This window comes from Callorhinchus milii, unplaced genomic scaffold, assembly GCF_018977255.1.
Source record: "Callorhinchus milii isolate IMCB2004 unplaced genomic scaffold, IMCB_Cmil_1.0 Scaffold23, whole genome shotgun sequence".
NCBI lineage: Eukaryota > Metazoa > Chordata > Chondrichthyes > Chimaeriformes > Callorhinchidae > Callorhinchus > Callorhinchus milii.
This window is the reverse complement of record NW_024704764.1, coordinates 7,615,074-7,634,259: the sequence shown is the minus strand read 5'-3', so window position 1 is coordinate 7,634,259 and position 19,186 is coordinate 7,615,074. Positions and strand designations below refer to the sequence as shown.

The 19,186-nt window shown below is 48.0% G+C and overlaps 1 protein-coding gene across 1 annotated transcript; it reads right to left on the bottom strand.

Moving 5' to 3' along the window:
• Positions 1 to 13,653: 13,653 nt before the first annotated feature.
• Positions 13,654 to 18,781, bottom strand: LOC103183782 (migration and invasion enhancer 1-like). Its single transcript, XM_042343291.1, has 4 exons — positions 18,629 to 18,781; positions 15,794 to 15,888; positions 15,351 to 15,427; positions 13,654 to 14,544 (listed from the first exon to the last, which is right to left on the bottom strand). The coding sequence occupies exons 1-4, from the start codon at positions 18,655 to 18,657 to the stop codon at positions 14,491 to 14,493; spliced, it is 255 nt and encodes an 84-aa protein (XP_042199225.1). The 5' UTR covers positions 18,658 to 18,781; the 3' UTR covers positions 13,654 to 14,490.
• Positions 18,782 to 19,186: the final 405 nt, after the last annotated feature.

The window sequence follows — 19,186 nt, the reverse complement described above, 5'->3', positions numbered from 1 at the left end:
AGCGGGGGGCGGAGGGGGGGGGAGAGAGGGGGGGGGAGAGAGGGGGAGGGGGAGGAGAGAAGGGGAGAGGAGGGGAGGGAAAGAGAGAGGGAGAGGGGGAGAGAGACAGAGAGAAGGAGAGGGAGAAGGAGAGGGGGAGAGAGACAGAGAGAAGGGGAGAGAGGGGGAGAGAAGGAGAGGGAGAAAGAGAGGAGGGAGGGAAGGAAGGAGACACAGAGAGGAGGGAAGGAGAGGGAGAGGGAGGGAAGGGGACACAGAGAGAAGGAGAGAGAGAGAGAGAGAGAGGGAGGGAGAGATACAGAAGGAGAGGAGGGAGGGAAGGAGAGACAGAGAGAAGGAGAGAGAGGGAGGGAGGGAGACAGAGAGAGAAGGAAGGGAAGGAGAGATGCAGAAGGAGAGGAGGGAGGGAAGGAGAGACAGAGAGACCAGGGAAGGAAGGAGGAAGGGAGAGAGAGAGAGAGAGAGAAGGGAAGGAGAGAGGGAGACGGAGAGAAGGAGAGAGAGTGAGGGAAGGAGAGAGGGAGGGAAGGAAGGAGAGAGACAGGGAAGGAGGGAGAGAGAGAAAGACAGAGAGAAGGAGAATTATAGTGGGGGGGAGAGAGAGAGAGGGAAGGAGAAAGACAAGAGAGGGAGGTAGAGGGAGGGTCGCCCCAACAACCAAGATGTGGGGTGGAGGGGGTTTGGTTGCAGACAGAGAGGGAATAGATAGATATGGAGAGTGAGAGAGAGAGAGAAAGAGAGAAAGGTTTGCAGATGAGAGAGAGAGAGAGAGAGAAAGAAAGTGAAAGATTTGGGAATGAAACACAGAGAGAGATTTGCAGATGAGACACAGAGAGAGAGAGAGAGAGAAAGAAAGTGAAAGATTTGGGAATGAAACACAGAGAGAGATTTGCAGATGAGACACAGAGAGAGAGAGAGAGAAAGTGAAAGATTTGGGAATGAAACACACTCACACACACAGAGAGAGAGAGAGAGAGAAAGATTTGGGTCTGAAACAGAGAGAGATTTGCAGATGAGACACACACACAGAAAGAGAGAGAGAGAGATTTGTAAATGGGACACACACACACAGAGAGAGAGAGAAAAAAAGTGACTGTGGATGTGTCTGTGTGTCTGTCTCTCTCTCTCTCTCTCTCTTTTTGTCTGTCTGTCTGTCTCTTTTCCCCCTAAATTCCCTGGGAATGAGGAGCTGGTGGGTTGTGCTCCTGCCTCCTGGCTTTATACTGGGGATTCAAGACCCGCCTCTCACCAGGAAAAACACACACACACACACACACACAGTGCCCACTGCCTCCGCCGGAGAAATGAGCAAAGCCCTCAAGACTTAATCCGCGCGGAATTAATTTGCGATCGACATCAGCCCATTATCCACCGAGTCTCGCGGCGCGGGAGGAGGCCCATTCGGTCCGTCGCTCCGGCTCCGTCGCTCCGGCGGTGGCTCTTTTGGAGGAGTTCTCCCGATTAGTCCCGTTCTCGCCCCACCAGCTCCTCATTCCCAGGGAATTTAGGGGGAAAAGAGACAGACAGACAGACAAAAAGAGAGAGAGAGAGAGAGAGAGACAGACACACAGACACATCCACAGTCACTTTTTTTCTCTCTCTCTCTCTCTCTCTCTGAACAGAATAGGCTGTGAAGTGGAACGACTGTGAATTTTGCGGCCGCACACGTGGCAGCCGATTGCGCACAGCAGTGTCTCACAAACAGTTGTGGATTGAGTGACCAAATCATTCTTCTAATAATTATTATTATTATTATTAATAATCCGTGTCCCCTCTCCTCTCGCCATCGACGCCCGCACCGATGGCTGGGATGCTGTGAGGGATCAGAATACTTTCTCATTTTTAAATTAACGTTTAATATAAATATTGTTTTCAGTATTATCTCACACAAGTATACAACAGTTGACACTTCACCGTTGTCCTGGTAGTTATTTGTTCTGCCGACCGGATGTTCATATTTCCTACCAGAAATAGATACAGTATTCCCTTTTTATCCAATTCACCAACAATAACAACGTCCAGTTTGAAGGGTTCCAAAGCGCTGCGTATAAACATTCGTGCTGTCGATGGGGAGAATAACAACAATAATAATCATCCTTGAATTTGACATGGCAGGTCGTCGAGACGCCCCAAAGCGCTTCACGGAACATGCTGTACAGTGGATTGACTGGGTATTTTGTGGGCGAAACGCGGCTGCCAATTGCGCACGGCAGAAAGACACGTTCTAAGCCATTTGTTCGAACCTCGTGCAAATCCAACCACTGCTAAGTAAGTTGTTTGGATGAGACGACCGTATCTATCAAACACAGACGCTAGAAAAATCACAGGAATTCCATTTGGGTTAGTTGCACTGAGTTGTGCGTTCATTGCCAGGAATTGGTAAAACGATGAGGGAAACAAGTGAGTAAAGTGCGTGCGTCTATCTGTCTGTATGTGTGTGTGTGTGTGAGAGACAGAAAAGAGATGAGCATCCTTGACAAAAAGTAATGCCACGGTAGTTATGCCTGACTCCCATCAAGGCACATCTCAAGACCCTCCTCTTCGACTGCGCCTTCAAAGGTCACCCTCCTACCCCCTACCCCCCACCCTCCCTGCCCTCCACCCCTCCTGATCCCAACCCCCAGCTCAGGTCCAAATCGTTGACTGTCCAGCGCCTTGGGACGTCCTCCTGACCTGAAAGGTGTGGTGTGCTCGTCATTTGTTGTTGAAGACGTTACAAGTTTGGATGTAATAGGAAATATTTTGGACCCCTTTGAACGCGAAAGGTGTTAGCTGGGCCAGGAAGCTGGGGTTACAGGCCTTAGATAAGGGGTTAAAGGGGAGCGGGATTTGATCGAGGGATTTAAAATAATGGAAGGGAACGACAGGTTAGATAGTGGTGAATGTGGTTTAACATCTCATTCCAAAGGCAATGCACCTCTGACAATGTTAGCACTGCATCATTACTGTCAACCCGGGCTGTGAGCTCCACTCCTAACATAAGGGGCTGCACTTTCAGCCACTGCCCACCCCCACCCCCGAAGCTTTGGAACTCTCTCCCCAAATCCCTCCGCCTTTTGCCCCCCCGCCTTCCTGCCCCTCTTTTAGATCACGACTCAAGACCCTCCTCTTCCACCGTGCTCATGGTCACCTCCTCTCCTTCCCTGGCTTGGGGTCGGCTTCCGCCAATGTTGAGCGCTCCGAGACCCTACCCCACGTGAAGGGTCCTGTGCAAATGCAAATTGCTTTGTTGTCGTGAGGTTTGAATCCACAACCTTCTGATCCAGAGATAATACTGACTGAGCCAAGCAACGAAACTGCTCTAAGCTTTTCAGTCAGTGTAATGAGAGAGAATGCATGTAATGAAAAATGCCGGGCTTTGCTTTTTAATAACTTGTAGATAGTTCTGGTCTCTGGTGTGATCGGCTCAGGGTTATAATGGCTCATTCATTATCCAGTAACTCTGGAATGTTAGGGGCACCGAAACTTAACAACAGCTGGGCATAGTTAGAAAGGATTGGGACGAACGAAAATCTCTGAAAGCATCCCGGCTGCCTTGTTCATTACTGGTCATTTTCCAGGGGAAAAGTTTAAATTAACATCTAATGGGGCAGCTGCTCATTGTGTTTTAAAAAGTGTCTGAGAGGGCTCCCAGTGTTTAACCATTTCAACGGACGATATCTCAAACGGACTTGCGAGTCTATTGCGTCCGTGCCATTGCTAACTACCCCCCCCCCCCCCCCCCCCCCGCGGATTCGATTCCCGGGCAGGGCGAAATGTTGGGAGAGATTCCTTACTCCACACGGCTCCGTTTACCTAGCGCTAAATAGGTTGTTGGTCGCTTTTCCGGGAGTAATAATTCCTTCCCCCCCAAAATTAATAATAATAAATTGGTCACTTCAATCCACGACTGTTTGTTGGACACTGCTGTGCACAATTGGCTGTCGCGTTTCGCCCACAAAATATACAGTCAATTCACTTTACAATATATTCTGTGAAGTGCTTTGAGATGTCTCGAAGACCTGATAAGGCGCTGTATCAAATGCGAGGATTATTATTATTCATGTCCTACGCTCGCCCAAGAGCACAGAGCAAAACTTCTGTGGAATCATTGTCCATCTCAGTCTCCATCCAATCCCCATATATCCCCCATTAATGTTCTCAAACATATACATATACAGTTCCGTTTGAAGCTCTTAATCGACCCAGCGTTGGCTGCTCTTATTTGGAATCTGTTCCACACACACACACACATATATACACACATCATGGAAAAAATTCTTCCAAACCCCAGTTCTGCCTCAGGCTTTTCATTTAAACCCATCAGTTCCAGTTGTGCTCACAGTATTAAGTCAAGTAGTTGCTTCCATGGCACCGGTTTAAGGCAGGAATAAATCAGAGGACCAGCTATCTAGATATCATTTCTTACTTCACCTTCCTTCCCTTAGCTTTCTTTCACACGTCTCATTTTACTTGCTTGCAAGACGTCGCTGGATCAGTTAAGCTGCCTCATTTTCTCAAATGATCAGCTTTCACTTCGTTTCCAATCAGTTATATCTCGTGAAGAGCTTTGAAATGACAACTTGCATTCTTTTACGTAGAAGAAAGCAGTTGCTATTATTATCGGTAGTCACCTTTGCCACAGATTCCGTCACAAAGCTGAACCACCCCAAGGCCCACATCCTCTCTGCCTCTCGGTATTTTAAAGACCTCATCCTATCTTTCTGTCCTCCTTTTCTTCAGTGAGAACAAGCTCGTTCTTGTGTCAGCCTGACTCAGTTCTGACTCTCGCCTCCGAGTCAGAAGGATGGGGCTTGAAGCTTCCATGTCGAGACTTGAAATTCATATAAGTCTTTGCTGACACTTCAGTGCAGTGATTGGGGAAAGCTACATTGACAGAGGCGCTGTCCTTCTGATGACACGTTAACTGAGGTCTTGTCTACCTGTTCAGGCAGAAGTATAAGGTCCTGTGTCACCTTGAAAAGAGAAAGGGGGTTTTCCCCCGGTGTCCGAACCAACGCAAATTCCAAAATAAAATTGATTATTCCCTTTCATGGTTGTTTGTGCGTCATTGCTGTGCATTTGCCCGCAAAAACAGCCGCTCTACTTTACAGGACAACTTGCGAAGCGCTTTGGCAGATGGAGTATAACGTGGGGAAGTGTGAAGTTATTCACCTAGGTAGTAAAAATAGAAAAGCGGATTATTTTCTAGAGGGGGAGAGACTAGGTAGTGTTAATGTTCATGGGCATTTGGGTGTCCTTGTACACCAGTCACAAAAAGTTAGTATGCAGCTACAGCAAGCGACTAGGAAGGCTAATGCCATGTTGGCGTTTATTGCAAAAGAGTAGGGAAGTCTTGCTGCAGGTGTATAAAGCCTCGGTGAGACCACACCTAGAATATTGTGTGCAGTTTTGGTCTCCTTATTTAAGAAAGGACATACTCGCCTTAGAGGTGCAGCGTAGATTCACTCGGTTGGTTCCTGGGATGAGGGGGTTGACCTATGAGGAGAGGTTGAGTAAACTAGGCCTACATTCTCTAGAATATAGAAGAATCAGAGGTGCTCTTATAGAACCTGTAAGATTCATAAGGGTCTTGACAGAGAGATGCCATGAGACTGTTTCCCTGGTTGGAGAATCTAAAACTAAGGGGTTATAGTCTCAAGATTAAGGGTCAGCCTTTTCGAACTAAGTTGAGGAAACATTTCTTCACTCAGAGGGCAGTGAATTTGTGGAATTCTCTACCCCGGAAGGCTGTGGATGCTCAGTCCTTGAACATATTCAAAGCTGAGGTTGATAGATTTCTAAAGGATAGAGGGATTAAGAGATATGGGGATAGGGCGGGTAAATGGAATTAGGTTAGAAGATCAGCCATGATCTTATTAAATGGCGGGGCAGGCTCGAGGGGCTGAAGGGCCTACTCCTGGTCCTACGTCTTATGGTCTTATGGAGATGTCACCACAACATGTCTATCTGCAGGAGAGCTTTGAAGCACAAGTGATAGAAGATAACATTGCGATTAGCATCTGCAGATGAGGCGGGATTCAGATGCCTGACTCCCACACAAGTGCAGCACAATGTGATACCCCTCAATGTGTAGTGACATCAGAGGCTTGAAATTCCACCTGGTCTTCGCCTGTGAGACCGTTTGGCTTTTAGTTCACACAAAACCATGGAAGATCTTTAGATTCAATCTTAATTTGAAGCCTTTTTTTTCCCCGCCATTCCAATTCTCACGATCTTATATTGGCTGTCGCTTTTCGCCCACAATATACAGTCAGTTCCACTTTAAAGTATATTCTGTGAGGATGTCTCGACGACATGATACGGCGCTGTATCAAATGCAAGGGTTATTATTATTATGATTATTATTATTATTTAGAACATTCTGGTAGTGTTTGTTTTATTTGCAATTTCCTACACTGTTTGGGGGGGGGGGTGGGGGCGGAGGGGGGGGGGCAGCTTAACACTAGTTTGGTTGTTGTTTGTGTCAAGTCACTCATGTCAAACTCCCGGAGCTAGAGATTGACAAATATTTCCTCTCCACCCACAGACTGCATTAATCACTCCTCACGCCATTATAGCTCCAGCCTCAAGCAACCATTTGCTACTTGTGTGCGTGCGTATTCACACGGCAATCTTCCTCCCTTCACACGAACTGGCACCGACCACTCTACCCTAATACAGATATACAGATGTGAAGCAAACACCTTAAAGGGGAGGGAGTTACATTGGAAGGGCAAATGCGGCTGCTAATCTGGTGCCATCTCCCATAAACCGGCCATATTTTGCCCGCAAAATGCGCAGTCACTCCACTTTACAATATATTCTGTGAAGCGCTTTGAGACGTCTTAATGCCTCCTGGCCTCGGGTGCTGACGGGATCACCATTCACGGTTGTACACTCCACCTTGCTAAGCCACTCCAGAACCTTGGGGTCTTGTTTGACCCTCAACTATCCTTTTCACTCCACATCTGCGCCATGACCCGCTCTGCCTTCCCCACCTCCGCAACATCACCCGACACCGCCACTATCTCACATCGCAGGTCGCCGAAACCCTCATACATGTTTTCATTACTTGACTATCCAAACTCGTTGCTTGTCGGCCTCCCCAACTCCTCCCTCCACAGGCTGAAGATCATCCGTGTCCTCTCCCGCACCACGCTGCGTGACCCTAACACCCTCATCATCGCCCAACTCCACTGGCTTCCCATCACACAGAGGATACAGTTCAAGATCCTGGTCCTCACCTTCAAAGCCCTCCATGGTCTTGCTCCCCCCGACCTCTGCAACCTCCTAACCTCCTACCATCCTGCTCGCTCCCTCCGCTCAGCGGGCTCCAGCTTGCTTCGCATCACCCGCCTGGCCCGCCCAATATTGGTGGAAGGGCCTTCTGCTACTCTGCACCCACCTGGAGCTCCATCCCACAGTCCATCTGCCTCTCCCCCTCCTTGCCACCTTCAAGACCCATCTCAAGACCCTCCTCTTTGACCGTGCCTTCAATCTCCCTGCTCCCCCCCTGCCCTCCACCCTCCCCGATCCTGATCCCCAGCTCGGATCCATAACTCTGGCTGTCCAGCGCCTTGGGACGTTCTCCTGACGTGAAAGGAGCTTTATAAATGTAATTGTTTTGTTGTTGTGATGAGGCACTATACCAAACACAAGGATTACGATTATGATTATAAACAGCTTTAACAACTAGGTTCCTACTTACTTCTAGGTAAACCGAGGCTTGTGGAGGAAGAAAACTTGCCTAAACTTTGCCTCGCCCGGGAATCGAACACAGGTCCTCTCACTTGCAAGGCGAATGCTCTAATCACTAAGCTACGGGACTCCATGTTGCACTTCCTCAAATGTTTTGTGGCGTTAAGAAACCCGGAGCCCCATATCTGCTAATTATTCCCAGTGAATCTGATGGGAGGAGCACAATTTTTATAGAGTACAGAAATCTTGGCTTGTGTTTCCTGCCTTCGCTCTCCCTGCATCCTCTTGAATTCCTTCCTTTCTGATACACCCCTGGAATGTTCTCACCGGAGATATCAAGCTGATATGCATCTAATTCCTGGGATTATATGTTCTGAACTTTTTTTTAAGTAAAAGAAATGGTATTTTGGCCAGAGTCCAGAACTCTGGTCCCACCCATGTCAGTGATCTTTGTAAAATGTCCATCCAACACCCATTGCGTCAATCTCCTTCCTCCCAGTGCTTCTAGACCTTCATATAATGGGTGGATCTGGCAGAGCGCGTGATGGAAACCCCACCACAGCTCAGTAAGAGCAAGCGCTGTTCCCAATGGCCTGTGTGAGGTCCAAATCAGACCAGATCAGACCTCCCCACTTCCTCCCCTCAGGCTAAAGGCAGAGAGAAACACTGTCCCTACTGTCTCCGAGTGCTGGCTCACTGAGATAAATGCCTATCAGATGCACTGCAGAAAAAAATAACTTGTTGCTTTTTTCCTTCCATGACCTACAGTAGCTAACTGGGCCCAGATGGAGTCTGGGAACTCTCTGTTCTTAGTGTCTGAGCTGTTCGTTTGCTTTAACTCAACGAGGTATCAAAGAGGCCTTTTTGTTTGTATATATAAAAAAAAGATGTTTTGCTTCATACTGGAGCGCACTCCCTCGGAGCTCAGACATGTGTGCCTCTCCTCATCAGTCTAGTAGAGTCCTTGCAGAATACTTCCAATAATTTGTGTCGACATTTGATATTCTAATTACGCTGGGAACTAATGTCAGCCCGGCTCAGTTGGTAGCGTCCTTACCTCCTGGTCAGAAGGTTGTGGCTTCGAGCTCCATCTCAGGACCTGAGCTTGTAGTCTCTAGTAGGTGTCTGCATTGTCAGAGGTGCAGTTTTTCAGATGAATCATCAAAACAAAGTCCTGAAAACAGCTTAACATAACATAACATAACATGTAGGAGCAGGAGTAGGCCATTCGGTCCTTCGAGCCATTCAATCGTGGCTGATCTTCTAATCTAACTCCAGTTAATAACCTGACCCTGCCTTATCCCCATATCCCTTAATCCCTTTTGCAATAAGAAATCTATCTATCTCTTGAATACGTTTAAGGACTGAGTGTCAACAGCCCTTTGGGGTAGTGAGTTCCATTCATTCACCGCCCTTTGAGTGAAGAAGTTCTTCCTCAACTCAGTGCGAAAGGGCTGCCTCTGATTTTAAGGTTGTGACCCCTGGTTTTAGTTTCTCCAACCGGGGGACACAATCTCCCACTATCTACTCTATCATGTCCTTTGATGATCTTATGGGTTTCTATAAGATCCCCTCTAATTCTTCTATATTCTAGAGAATATAGGCCCAAATTGGTCAGCCTATCCTCATAACTCATCCCCTTCATCCCTGGTACTAACCTAGTAAATCTACGCTGCACCCCCTCCAAGGCAAGTACATCCTTCCTTAAATAAGGAAGCCAAAACTGCACACAGAATTAAATTCATTGCAACATCTGAAAATAATCCAATGCATCAAATGACCTCGTCCTAATAAGTCTTATAACTCTACGGTGGTTTTCAAGTTATATCCGAAAGCCAAGTTGGTTCAACGGGTGGTTTTAGTTTCAACCAGTCCTTGGGTTCATCCAATCGTATAGAAACAACAGTAAAGGAATTCTGGCCAACAGTTACTCTTCATCTGTGTATCTAGACGTGGAATCCTGAGCACTCAGCTCACAAGCGAGAAAACGTTGGGCAAGTTCCCTAACTCCACACGCCTCTGTTTATCTAGTAGTGAGTAGGAACCTGGTTGTTAGTCAATTGGCGGATCGCTTTTCCGGGGATAATAATTAGTTCAAAAAGTATTAATAATTTGGTCACTCAATCCACGATTGTTTGTGGGACACCGCTGTGCGCAATTGGATGCCGATTGCGTTCCGCCCATAAAATATACAGTCAATTCACTTTACAGTGTATTCTGTGAATCGCTTTGAGACGTCTCGAAGACGTGATAAGGCTCTATATCAAGTGCAAGTATTCTTCTTATTATTAAACAAACCCTGGATCTTCCAACAGATATAACACACAGCTGACACACACATTATCCACACGCGATCCAGTAGATGCAAACATTACAATCACAAAAAAACAGATGAGTAATAACTGGGTGATGGCCTTTCACAATGTGCTGAATGAACAAGGTTGAGACTCATGCACGCACGGTAATTTTTCCACTTTCATCTCTCCAAAACACAGGAGCTGTGTGGAACCTCATTCCACAAACCCTGGGAAGAGTTTTGCAGTGCAATTGCTCTGTTAAGATGCTTGACTCCAATATGTCTGCCTAAACAGCAAACCTGGCTGACACCTTACATCTGTCTGCTCGTATTGTCTGCTTTGCATTTGCTTACCAAATTCATTGAACAGATTCCCGAGGTTCTGTCAGGAACATCTAATGTGCAACAGTCACACGAACTGTGAGGTTACAGAATCCATCCTAGGCCAGCAGAGTCAGCCGAGCTCAATTGACCCCTCAGTTTTGAGAGAAAGCTCACCGTGGCTCTTGCTCTTGATCACTATCCAACCCAGCAACAACTTGGATTTGTACAGCGCATTTCTCGCGAGGTAGCGTCTCGGAGCGCTGAACAGTGGTGGAGTTTGATGCCGAGCCTCGGGGTGGTGGTGGGTGGGGGGGAATATGACCGTAGGCATGGTCGAAGAGCAAGGTGTGATCTGAAGATAATAGTAAAAATCCTTGCATTTGATACAGCGCCTTATCACATCTTTGAGACTCAAAGCGCTTCCCAGGATACACTGTAAAGGGAATTGACTGTATATTTTGTGGGCGAAATGCGGCAGCCAACTGCGCACAGCAGTGTCCCACAAACAGGCGTGAATTGAGTGACCAAATAAAAAAAAATTTCAAAGGAATTAATACTCCTGGAAAAGCGATCCGCCAATCGACTAACAACCGGGTTCCTACTTACTGCCAGGTAAACGGAGGTGTGTGAAGTAAGAAAATGTGGCCGATGTTTCGCCCCGCCCGGGAATCGAACCCAGGTCGCTTTCTTGTGAGGCAAGTGCTCTAACCACTGAGCTACAGGACTTCACAAGATGGGCAAGGAGGAAGCGAGTTGGAGGGAACGAGGAAGAGAGTTCCACAGTATCAGGGCGTAATGGCTCACTGATGGAGCGCAGGGGCCGAGTAATGTTCAGCAACTCCATTGACACACTTGTCTGGAAGGTGCAAGCGTGGATGTTGAGTGACGAGTATCAGAGATCAGCTGCGAGCCCCCTGCGATGAAATAGGCTCCCGCGGGAAGGCTGGCCACTTGGCTGAGGCCACTTAAAGCTGGTCAGAAGCTTGTGTAACTAAACCCCAGCAGCAGTACTCTCAATACAGTAAGGGGAACAAGAGGGAGGAAGCAAGAACGGTAGAGACCAATGTAAGCTGTTTGGTGCTGGCCGGGAATCAGCTGTAGTAGCAACGCAGTAAGCGTATAATCCCCACCTCCCCTCCCCTCCTCTCCCGCTGGAAGGACAAAACCAGGGATATAATTTCCTTTCAAGTAACTAACTCCCCCTCCTCCCGTGGTGGTGTTCCCAGTTTGGCTGCTGATGCAGATACCAGTCCTGACTGTACTTGTTGAGAGGAAACGTGTCTGCGGCTGAGCGACTGGCTGCCACGTCACTTGGTGCAGATGACAACTTCAGTCCCGAGAATCAATTACGAAGAAACATGGTTATCACGTTCAAAAGGCCCTCCCAACGCAGAAGCCAGGCCTTCTCGAGATAATGTATTTCACATGTTTGCCCTAGATTCCCCATTCCACAAAGGATCTTATTGCATTTTCCAGAAATGGAGTCCTGTAACTTATTGGTTAGAGCGCTCACTTCGCAAGCGAGAGGACCTGGGTTCAATTCCCCGGGTCAGGGCGAAAAGTTTCCTTCCTCTGTTTGCCTGGCAGTAAATAGGAACCCGGCTGTTAGTCGATTGGCGGATCACTTTTCCAGGGGTAATGATTCCTTCAAAAAAAAAATTGTTTTAAATAATAATTTGATCATTCAATCCATGAATGTCTGTGAGACGCAGCTGTGTGAAATTGGCTGCCACATTTCGCCCACAAAATAGACAGTCACTCAACTTTACAGTATATCCGATGAAATTCTTTGATGAGATGTCTCAAGGATACGATAAGACACTATATGAAATGCAAGAATTATTATTATTGTTGTTATTATGAGTGATGGTCGGGTTCTGAACCTCGGTGAAGCTAGGAAAATCCCGTAAAGTTACCACAACCGGAGCTTCTAGTCGTCAGTCACACATGCCATGTTCTGTCTGTCAAAGGTTGCACACGCCGCGAGCTGAGACGGAAAGGGATCTTTTTAAAAGTTTGGCATGCGACACGTTTAGCAAACTGACACGCTAGTGTGCCCTGGTGGAGACAGCGAGACATCACAGCAGCTCGTGTTCAGCATTCGGAAACCCAAGTTCGCAAGAGGATAATAACAGTGACAATAATAATAATCCTCGCATTTGTTAGAGGGCCTTATCGCGTCGTTCGAGACGTGTCAAAGCGCTTCACAGACTGCACTATAAAGTGAATCGACTTGAATACTTTGATGAATGAAAAAGGCACTTCAACCCACTTGATCTCATTCTTCCTATCGATTTCCCATGACAGCGTCAAGACACTTTTTTTTTTAAAACGAATCCAGTGTCCTGGTCTCTACGCTTCCTTCCTGAGAACGTGTAGCTGTGTCAGCATGACTGAGTTTTGGTAACATTCCCTTTTATTCTTTGGATGGGACAAAACTGAAGCCTCCACTGCCTGTTCAGGTCGACGTTAAAGATTCCCTGGCACTATTCGGAAAGAGAAAGACTGCAAGTCTCAGCGTTGGGGCCTGAATCCACAACCTTCTGACAACCTTCGAGACCGGAGTGCTACCAACTGAGAAGGTGGTGCGGAGAGGCTCTGGAACGGGTGTGGGAACTGCAGTCAATAAATAAAATACAAAGATCGCTCCACCAGTGCGTAGCAAATAATAATGTCCTAACCACGTTCGTCACTCGTCTGCACACATAACAATGCGGATTAAATGGTCACTCTGCTTTGCAGGCACACATCAGTCACTACGTAAATCACTCCACTTCAAAGTAACTCATTGATTGATGCCAAGTTCACCTCGGAGCCTTTTTTTGAAGAGATAACGTGCTGAATCAGTGTCATTTTTCTGGATCTTCGCACCTCCTTGATCTGGTTGACGTTATAAATTTGTCGATTGCTTTTAAAACCCCCAAAACGCAAAACAGTCTGGTGTCTGTGAGTGCCAAGCCCTGAACTCACTCCGTTAGGTTCTCGAGTTCCTGTTCCAATCTCACCTGACAGCCACACGAGAGTTTTCTAAAGCAGCTGCTACAGTGTCGGGCTTGATATGGTGCGTGCCATCCTCTGACAACAGTGTACTGTACGTGGCACCCGCCTGAGCAAGCCTTCACCTTGGCACAACAGGAAGAGAAGCAGCAGGGCACGAGAAGGAAATTACTCGCTCTATGTAAAACAAACTCCGCGGAAAATGAGGCCAATTCAGACACTTGAAGCGCGGAATAAACCGCCAATGTTTTAAGCAATTTACAATGATTGCTTCCAGATTTCGTGATTCATTTGCACATTAAAATTCCCAGTGTTGCCACCCTCCAGAAGCAGTTAAACCAGCACAGGCTTATAGCTTTCATGTATAAAATGTTTTATTAGCTGTATGTGTTGCAGCCAGGGTCATGCAAAAAGCATTTTTTTTTAATAGAAAAATAGAGAAAAGAAACTATTGAATTTGCAAATCTGCCCCAGGCTCAGAAACTGGTTATTTCCCCTCGAGAGCAGGAGAGAAAAGCGAGACAGGCACAAGTCGGTTGCTCAGAGCAGCCGCCTTCAAGCTTGCTAGCTTCGTCACCCGTTCTGTCACCCCACCTGAAGCTGCGAGTCTGTGCTTAGACCAGCCGTGTCCAGTACGTTTGTCACTAACGCGGCTCTGTGCACAGTGCCATGCTGGTAACGCGGGCGTTGAGCCAGTGAAACACCACTCTGAGCCCAGAGCGTGTGCCTGTAACACACAGCTCTATGTCAGGACCCACGTGTGAGGTGAACAGCTGACTGAGTACCAACACCAGGCGCTCAGATTCCGCGATCTCAACAGTGCCATCGGGAGGCCCAATCTCAGTGCCCACAGCACTTGCTGCAGTCCTCAAGACTGGGAAGAACTAGTAATCAGCGAGAGAAAAGAATACACTTTATGAATCAGAGGGGAAGCAAAAAGAGGAAACTCTCCCTTTCGTTTGAAAGGTATGACGACCGGATAATAAATCAATGTAGCACTGATATAATCGACTAACATCGTTAGTGTTAAGATAGCAGAGTGCAACACCCGGTGGGAACTGATCACAGACGTGCCCGGGTCTCACCAGGTTGCACAGTAAAGCACATTATGATTCCAGGAATAAGGCGCAGTGGCAGCAAACTAACAGGATCCCTTTTGTACTCCAGCTGAAGAGAAGGTACAGTTTAGGCAGCTATAGGATGTTACAATTTCCACTAGCAAACCTGCTCTGTACCTGTTCACGGACCTGCAACACAGAACAACAATATAAACACCAGGAACATTTGTATTTGATCCACTGCTGTATCATATTCAAGACTTTGCAAACAAAAACAACAACAAATGACATTTACATAGTGCCTTTCACATCAGATCACATCACAAGGCGCTGGACAGACCGGGATCTGCACCCAAGCTGGTGGTTCAGATCAGGAGGGGTGGAGGGCAATGAGGGTAGAGGTACGAGGGTGACCGAAGGCACGGTCAAAGAGGAGGTTCTTGAGTTGGGTCTTGAAGGAAGCAAGGGAGGAGGCGAGGTGGAGGGACTGTGGGATGGAGCTCCGAATGTGCAGGCAAAGAGACTGAAGGCCCCGCCCCCAATGATGGCAAATGGGGGGCGTGAGCATACCGGAGGTCACTGCGAAAAATACACTTCTCGCTGCTGCTATGTGGGCAAACGTGGCAGCTAATGTGTGCCAGCTACAAGCCAAGAACCAAGAGGATGAGGTGTCAGAAACCTGTGAACATCCTCTCCTAAACGTGCTCACCTGGTCCCCAAAGTGTTACAGAACATGATCCCAAAGGTTAATCATAAAGGGCCATTGAAACGAGGAAGGAACCAGCAGTGAAGAGCTTACCATTGTAGAGCTTACATTCATCGCTGCACCTTACAGGCAGGAGGACACATTGAATGACATATTGCTTTCTCTTGTCTGAGATTGTGAATTGGGGGGTGGTGGTGGTGGGAGGAGGGAGGAGAAAGGGAAGCAAATTGCAAGATATATCAATACGATTGCACAAGTTCGGGGGTCTGAGGGTTAACTCTGAACTCACATAATTTGTAGAAGGGAAGTTCCCAGTTTCCAGCTTGGAGAAGATCAGTTGGTCATTGATTTTGACTTCAAAGCTGCCTAAATTCAAACAAAAGGGAAAGTATTCAAACAGGAACCAGATGCTGAGGCTACATGAAAACACAATGGACCCCATTGAACGACTGCTTCGTCTGTGAGAAAAGTCCACCCTCGCTGGTTCCCCCCACCCTCTCCCCATTACATTCGGATCTTTTCACCCTCCTGCCCCCTTCTTCCACTCCAGCCCCGTATGTACCTTCCCCTCTGCTCACAATCCAACCATCCCATTCACAGAGAGTTCCAAGCTCACAAGCTCACCCCCCACACACTCCCACCCCCCACACACTCCCGACCCCCCAACCCCGCCTACACCCAGCCATCCCCACTATCTCGTGCTCACTCACACCCGTTTGCCGAGATTCACACCTGATCTCCCAGCTTCTCCAGAAATCTCCACAGCGGGAAAGTGGTCTCTTATGCTCTTGACAAGTTCCCGATATTGGGGTCCACACTCTTGGGCACTGCGACAAACACAGCCTCATTAGTGTGCTTCAACAAATTATACAACAACAACAACAAAATTACATTTGTATAGCACCTTTCACGTCGGGAGGACGTCTCGAGGCGCTGGACATACAGAGTTACAGACCCAAGCTGAGGGTCAGGGTGGGGGAGGGGGGAGGGCAGGGTGGGGAAGCAGGGAGATCGAAAGACGGTCAAAGAGTAGGGTCTTGAGGTGGGTCTTGAAGCTGTCGAGGGAGGGGGCGAGATGGAGGGACTGTGGGGTGGAATTCCAGAGGGTGGGGGCAAAGTGGTGGAAGGCCTGCCCGCTGATAGTGGGGCAAGCAAGGCGGGGGACGTGAAGCAGGGTGGAGCCCGCTGAGTGGAGGGAACGAACAGGGTGGTAGGGGGTTCCCCTCTGAGGTCGGAGAGGTATACAATACAAAATCACATTTACACAGCGCCTTTCGTGTCGGGAAGACGTCCTAAGGCGCTGGACAGTCAGGGATTTTGATCCGAGCTGTGGGGTCAGGATCGGGGAGGATGCTCGGTCGAAGAGGAGGGTTTTTGAGAGGCGCCTTGAAGGAGGCAAGGCGAGGGAGCGAGGCGAATGTGGGACAAGCAGGGAGGCATCGAGCCTAGATGTGATGAATGCATGGATAAGGATCTCGACGGCCCGAGGGGTGTAGCGGTGGTGCAGGCCAGCAATATTGCGAAGGTGAGGAAAGGTGGAACAGGCCACGGCACAATCACGTGGCTTGAGGGAGAGATGTGCTTCGAACAAGACACCGAGGTTCCATATTTGCTCGGTGAGGTGCAGTCATATGAGGTGCTTCATGTCGTATCCTCGCAGAACAATTATCCCACCAACTTTCAAAGTTATATTCTGACTCTCTCTCTCTCTCTCTCTCTCTCTCGTCGAGCCACCAGACTCTTGAGTTTGACACGCCTCACGAGCAGCAGATTGCCACTACGCTGCCCATGTCGGAACACTTACGTGGGGCAGAATTTAGCTCATTTTCCTGAGCCACCATTCAGGAAAGGCATTAATTTTATTTTGGAATATTATATCTATACAACAGCACCCCTTGCTCATTTTTAAATAGCGCGTCGCCCAGCTCAGCAACTGTTTCACAAGACATTCCCTCTGTTGTCCTCTCCCACCTATTATTCTCTAGCAACTGAAAAGCCAGCCAGAAATGTGCTACGAGACAATAAGACAAAGAGCTGACTAGGTTGGCTAACTTCCCTGGTTTCTCCGCCTTGCTCCTGGTGCTCCAGCACACCTTGCCTCACATATTACGAAGGGAGTGAGAACCTGTTCTTCCAACATTACTTAAAAAAAAACCAACACAAGTTACTAATCCACTGAGGAGGGAGTGGCCCTCTTATTTTTGCGCTGTCAAATGCAAGCAAAACATCCCTTGCACAACATGTTATACCAGCACGCGAGCATGAAATAACAATTCTTACATTTGGTCTGCCTAGCACGTCGGGAGGAGTCTGTCTCAAAGCTGGATGTAATAATAATAACCCTTGCATTTGATATAGCGCGTTATCACGTCTTCGAGACGTCTCAAAGCGTTTCACAGGATACACTGGAAAGTTAATTGCCTGTATATTTTGTGGGAAAAACGCGGCAGCCAATTTGCGCACAGCAGCGTCCCCACAAACAGTCATGGATTGGGTGACCAAATTATTATTTTTTTAAAAAGGGTTTATCATCCCCAGAAAAGCGATCCCATTGACGACTAACTGCCAAGTACCTACTTACTGCGAGGTACGCAGAGGCTTTTGGAGTGTAAGATTATATTTGTGATACTTTTTAAGGTTTTTAATTAGTCTTTATATACTTTTTAGAATGTAACCAAACACTTAAAAGTGTTTTAGTTACCAGGACATGGACAAGGTTGCTTGTTTTAATGACTCGCTTAGGGCCCCTGATAAGATACATGTGGTAATCAGGGTTTGCAAAGTCACTTGACCCTGGCTGAGGTCTGATATCATATCTTCTTGGGAAGGTGGTCACTCCTCTGAGCAAATTGATCATGTCGTTGAGCGCAGATACGTAACAAGTGGCCTCAGAGGGAGAAGCACATTTGTGGACGGACATCTGTTTATTTCAACTCTTAAGAAACGCAGGAGATGATAGAATCCTTTCCCCCCCAAAAAAAGCTGTCGATCTCTCTTTCTCCTTATCAGTTCTTTTTTCCAGAAAATATCAATATGGCTGGCAGCTTGGGAAAGCAAGATGTAACTTTGCAATAGTTGGAATTATCGTAGGAGGAGCAGTTGGGAGGCAGCTGGTGGTCAACCGCTTCCCCAATGGAATTGGATAATATCGGTTTCTTACTGCTTTAAGGTAACTTAACGATACAATAATTGTATGTGTTAAAGCATTAACCTTTGAATTGTATGTGATGTTAAAAGATCAGTAATCCACACCACTTGTATTGGGTAAAGTCTCTGCCTTACGGTGAACCTTACAAGAGTAAGGAAATTTTGCCCAAGTGGGACTTGAACCCAACAATCTTTTGACTCGGATCAGATTTCCGGGGTGGGGGGGGGTAACACACATCCCAACTCCTTCCACCCCCCACCCCACCCACCCACCCACACTCCCACCCCACATATTCCCCTTCCGCCCGCATTCCAGATACTCCTCACACGCACGCGTTCTCTCGCACACACATGGCGGAGACGTCACCTGCCCCCCCCCCCCACCCCACACAAAGGGTCCCAGGCTGCCCTCACACTGACCCGTATTCCACATGCACCTTCACCACCATCGTCTCGTCCTCTTCGGCTCCCTCAGCAACACGGCGTAGATCATGACCACAGCTCGTGACCACAGATGGAAACCACCTCCCCCAGTCCCTCCCCCTCCTCTCCCAGCCCCTCCATACGCACACCCCTCCACAGACTTTACCCTCAACACCCCCGTCCTCCCCGTCCACCCACCTCCACACATTCACATCCCCAAACACCCTCATTCCACATACACCCAGTCCCCAACCACCCCCTCACTCCCGTTCCCCAACCACCCTCTCACTCCACATACACCCACCCCCACGCTCACCCACCCTGCCCCAGCACACTCACTCACCCCCACTTCACACACTCCTCAAACACCTCTCCCCACACACCTCCACACCTGTGGAGTGCCTGACTACTAAAGGGTTGCATTTTAAAGTGGGGGGGGGGGATGGTCTTTTTGAAATTATATATTATTGCACCATTTCTATTCGGGGTTAAGGTTCCCAGAAGCGATCTGTCTTCTGAGACCTGCTCTCATGCCTCTAGATGTCACTCTTGTAC

Excerpts from the sequence above, each read along its gene's own strand:
- LOC103183782 (XM_042343291.1), bottom strand. The coding sequence starts at position 18,657 with ATGGTGGTGAAGGTGCATGTGGAATACGG. Across the intron at positions 15,428-15,793 it reads TGGAGAAGCTGGGAGATCAG|GCAGCTTTGAAGTCAAAATC; the intron begins GTGTGAATCTCG and ends GTTTGAATTTAG. Across the intron at positions 14,545-15,350 it reads ACTTCCCTTCTACAAATTAT|GTCCGTGAACAGGTACAGAG; the intron begins GTGAGTTCAGAG and ends TCTGTGTTGCAG.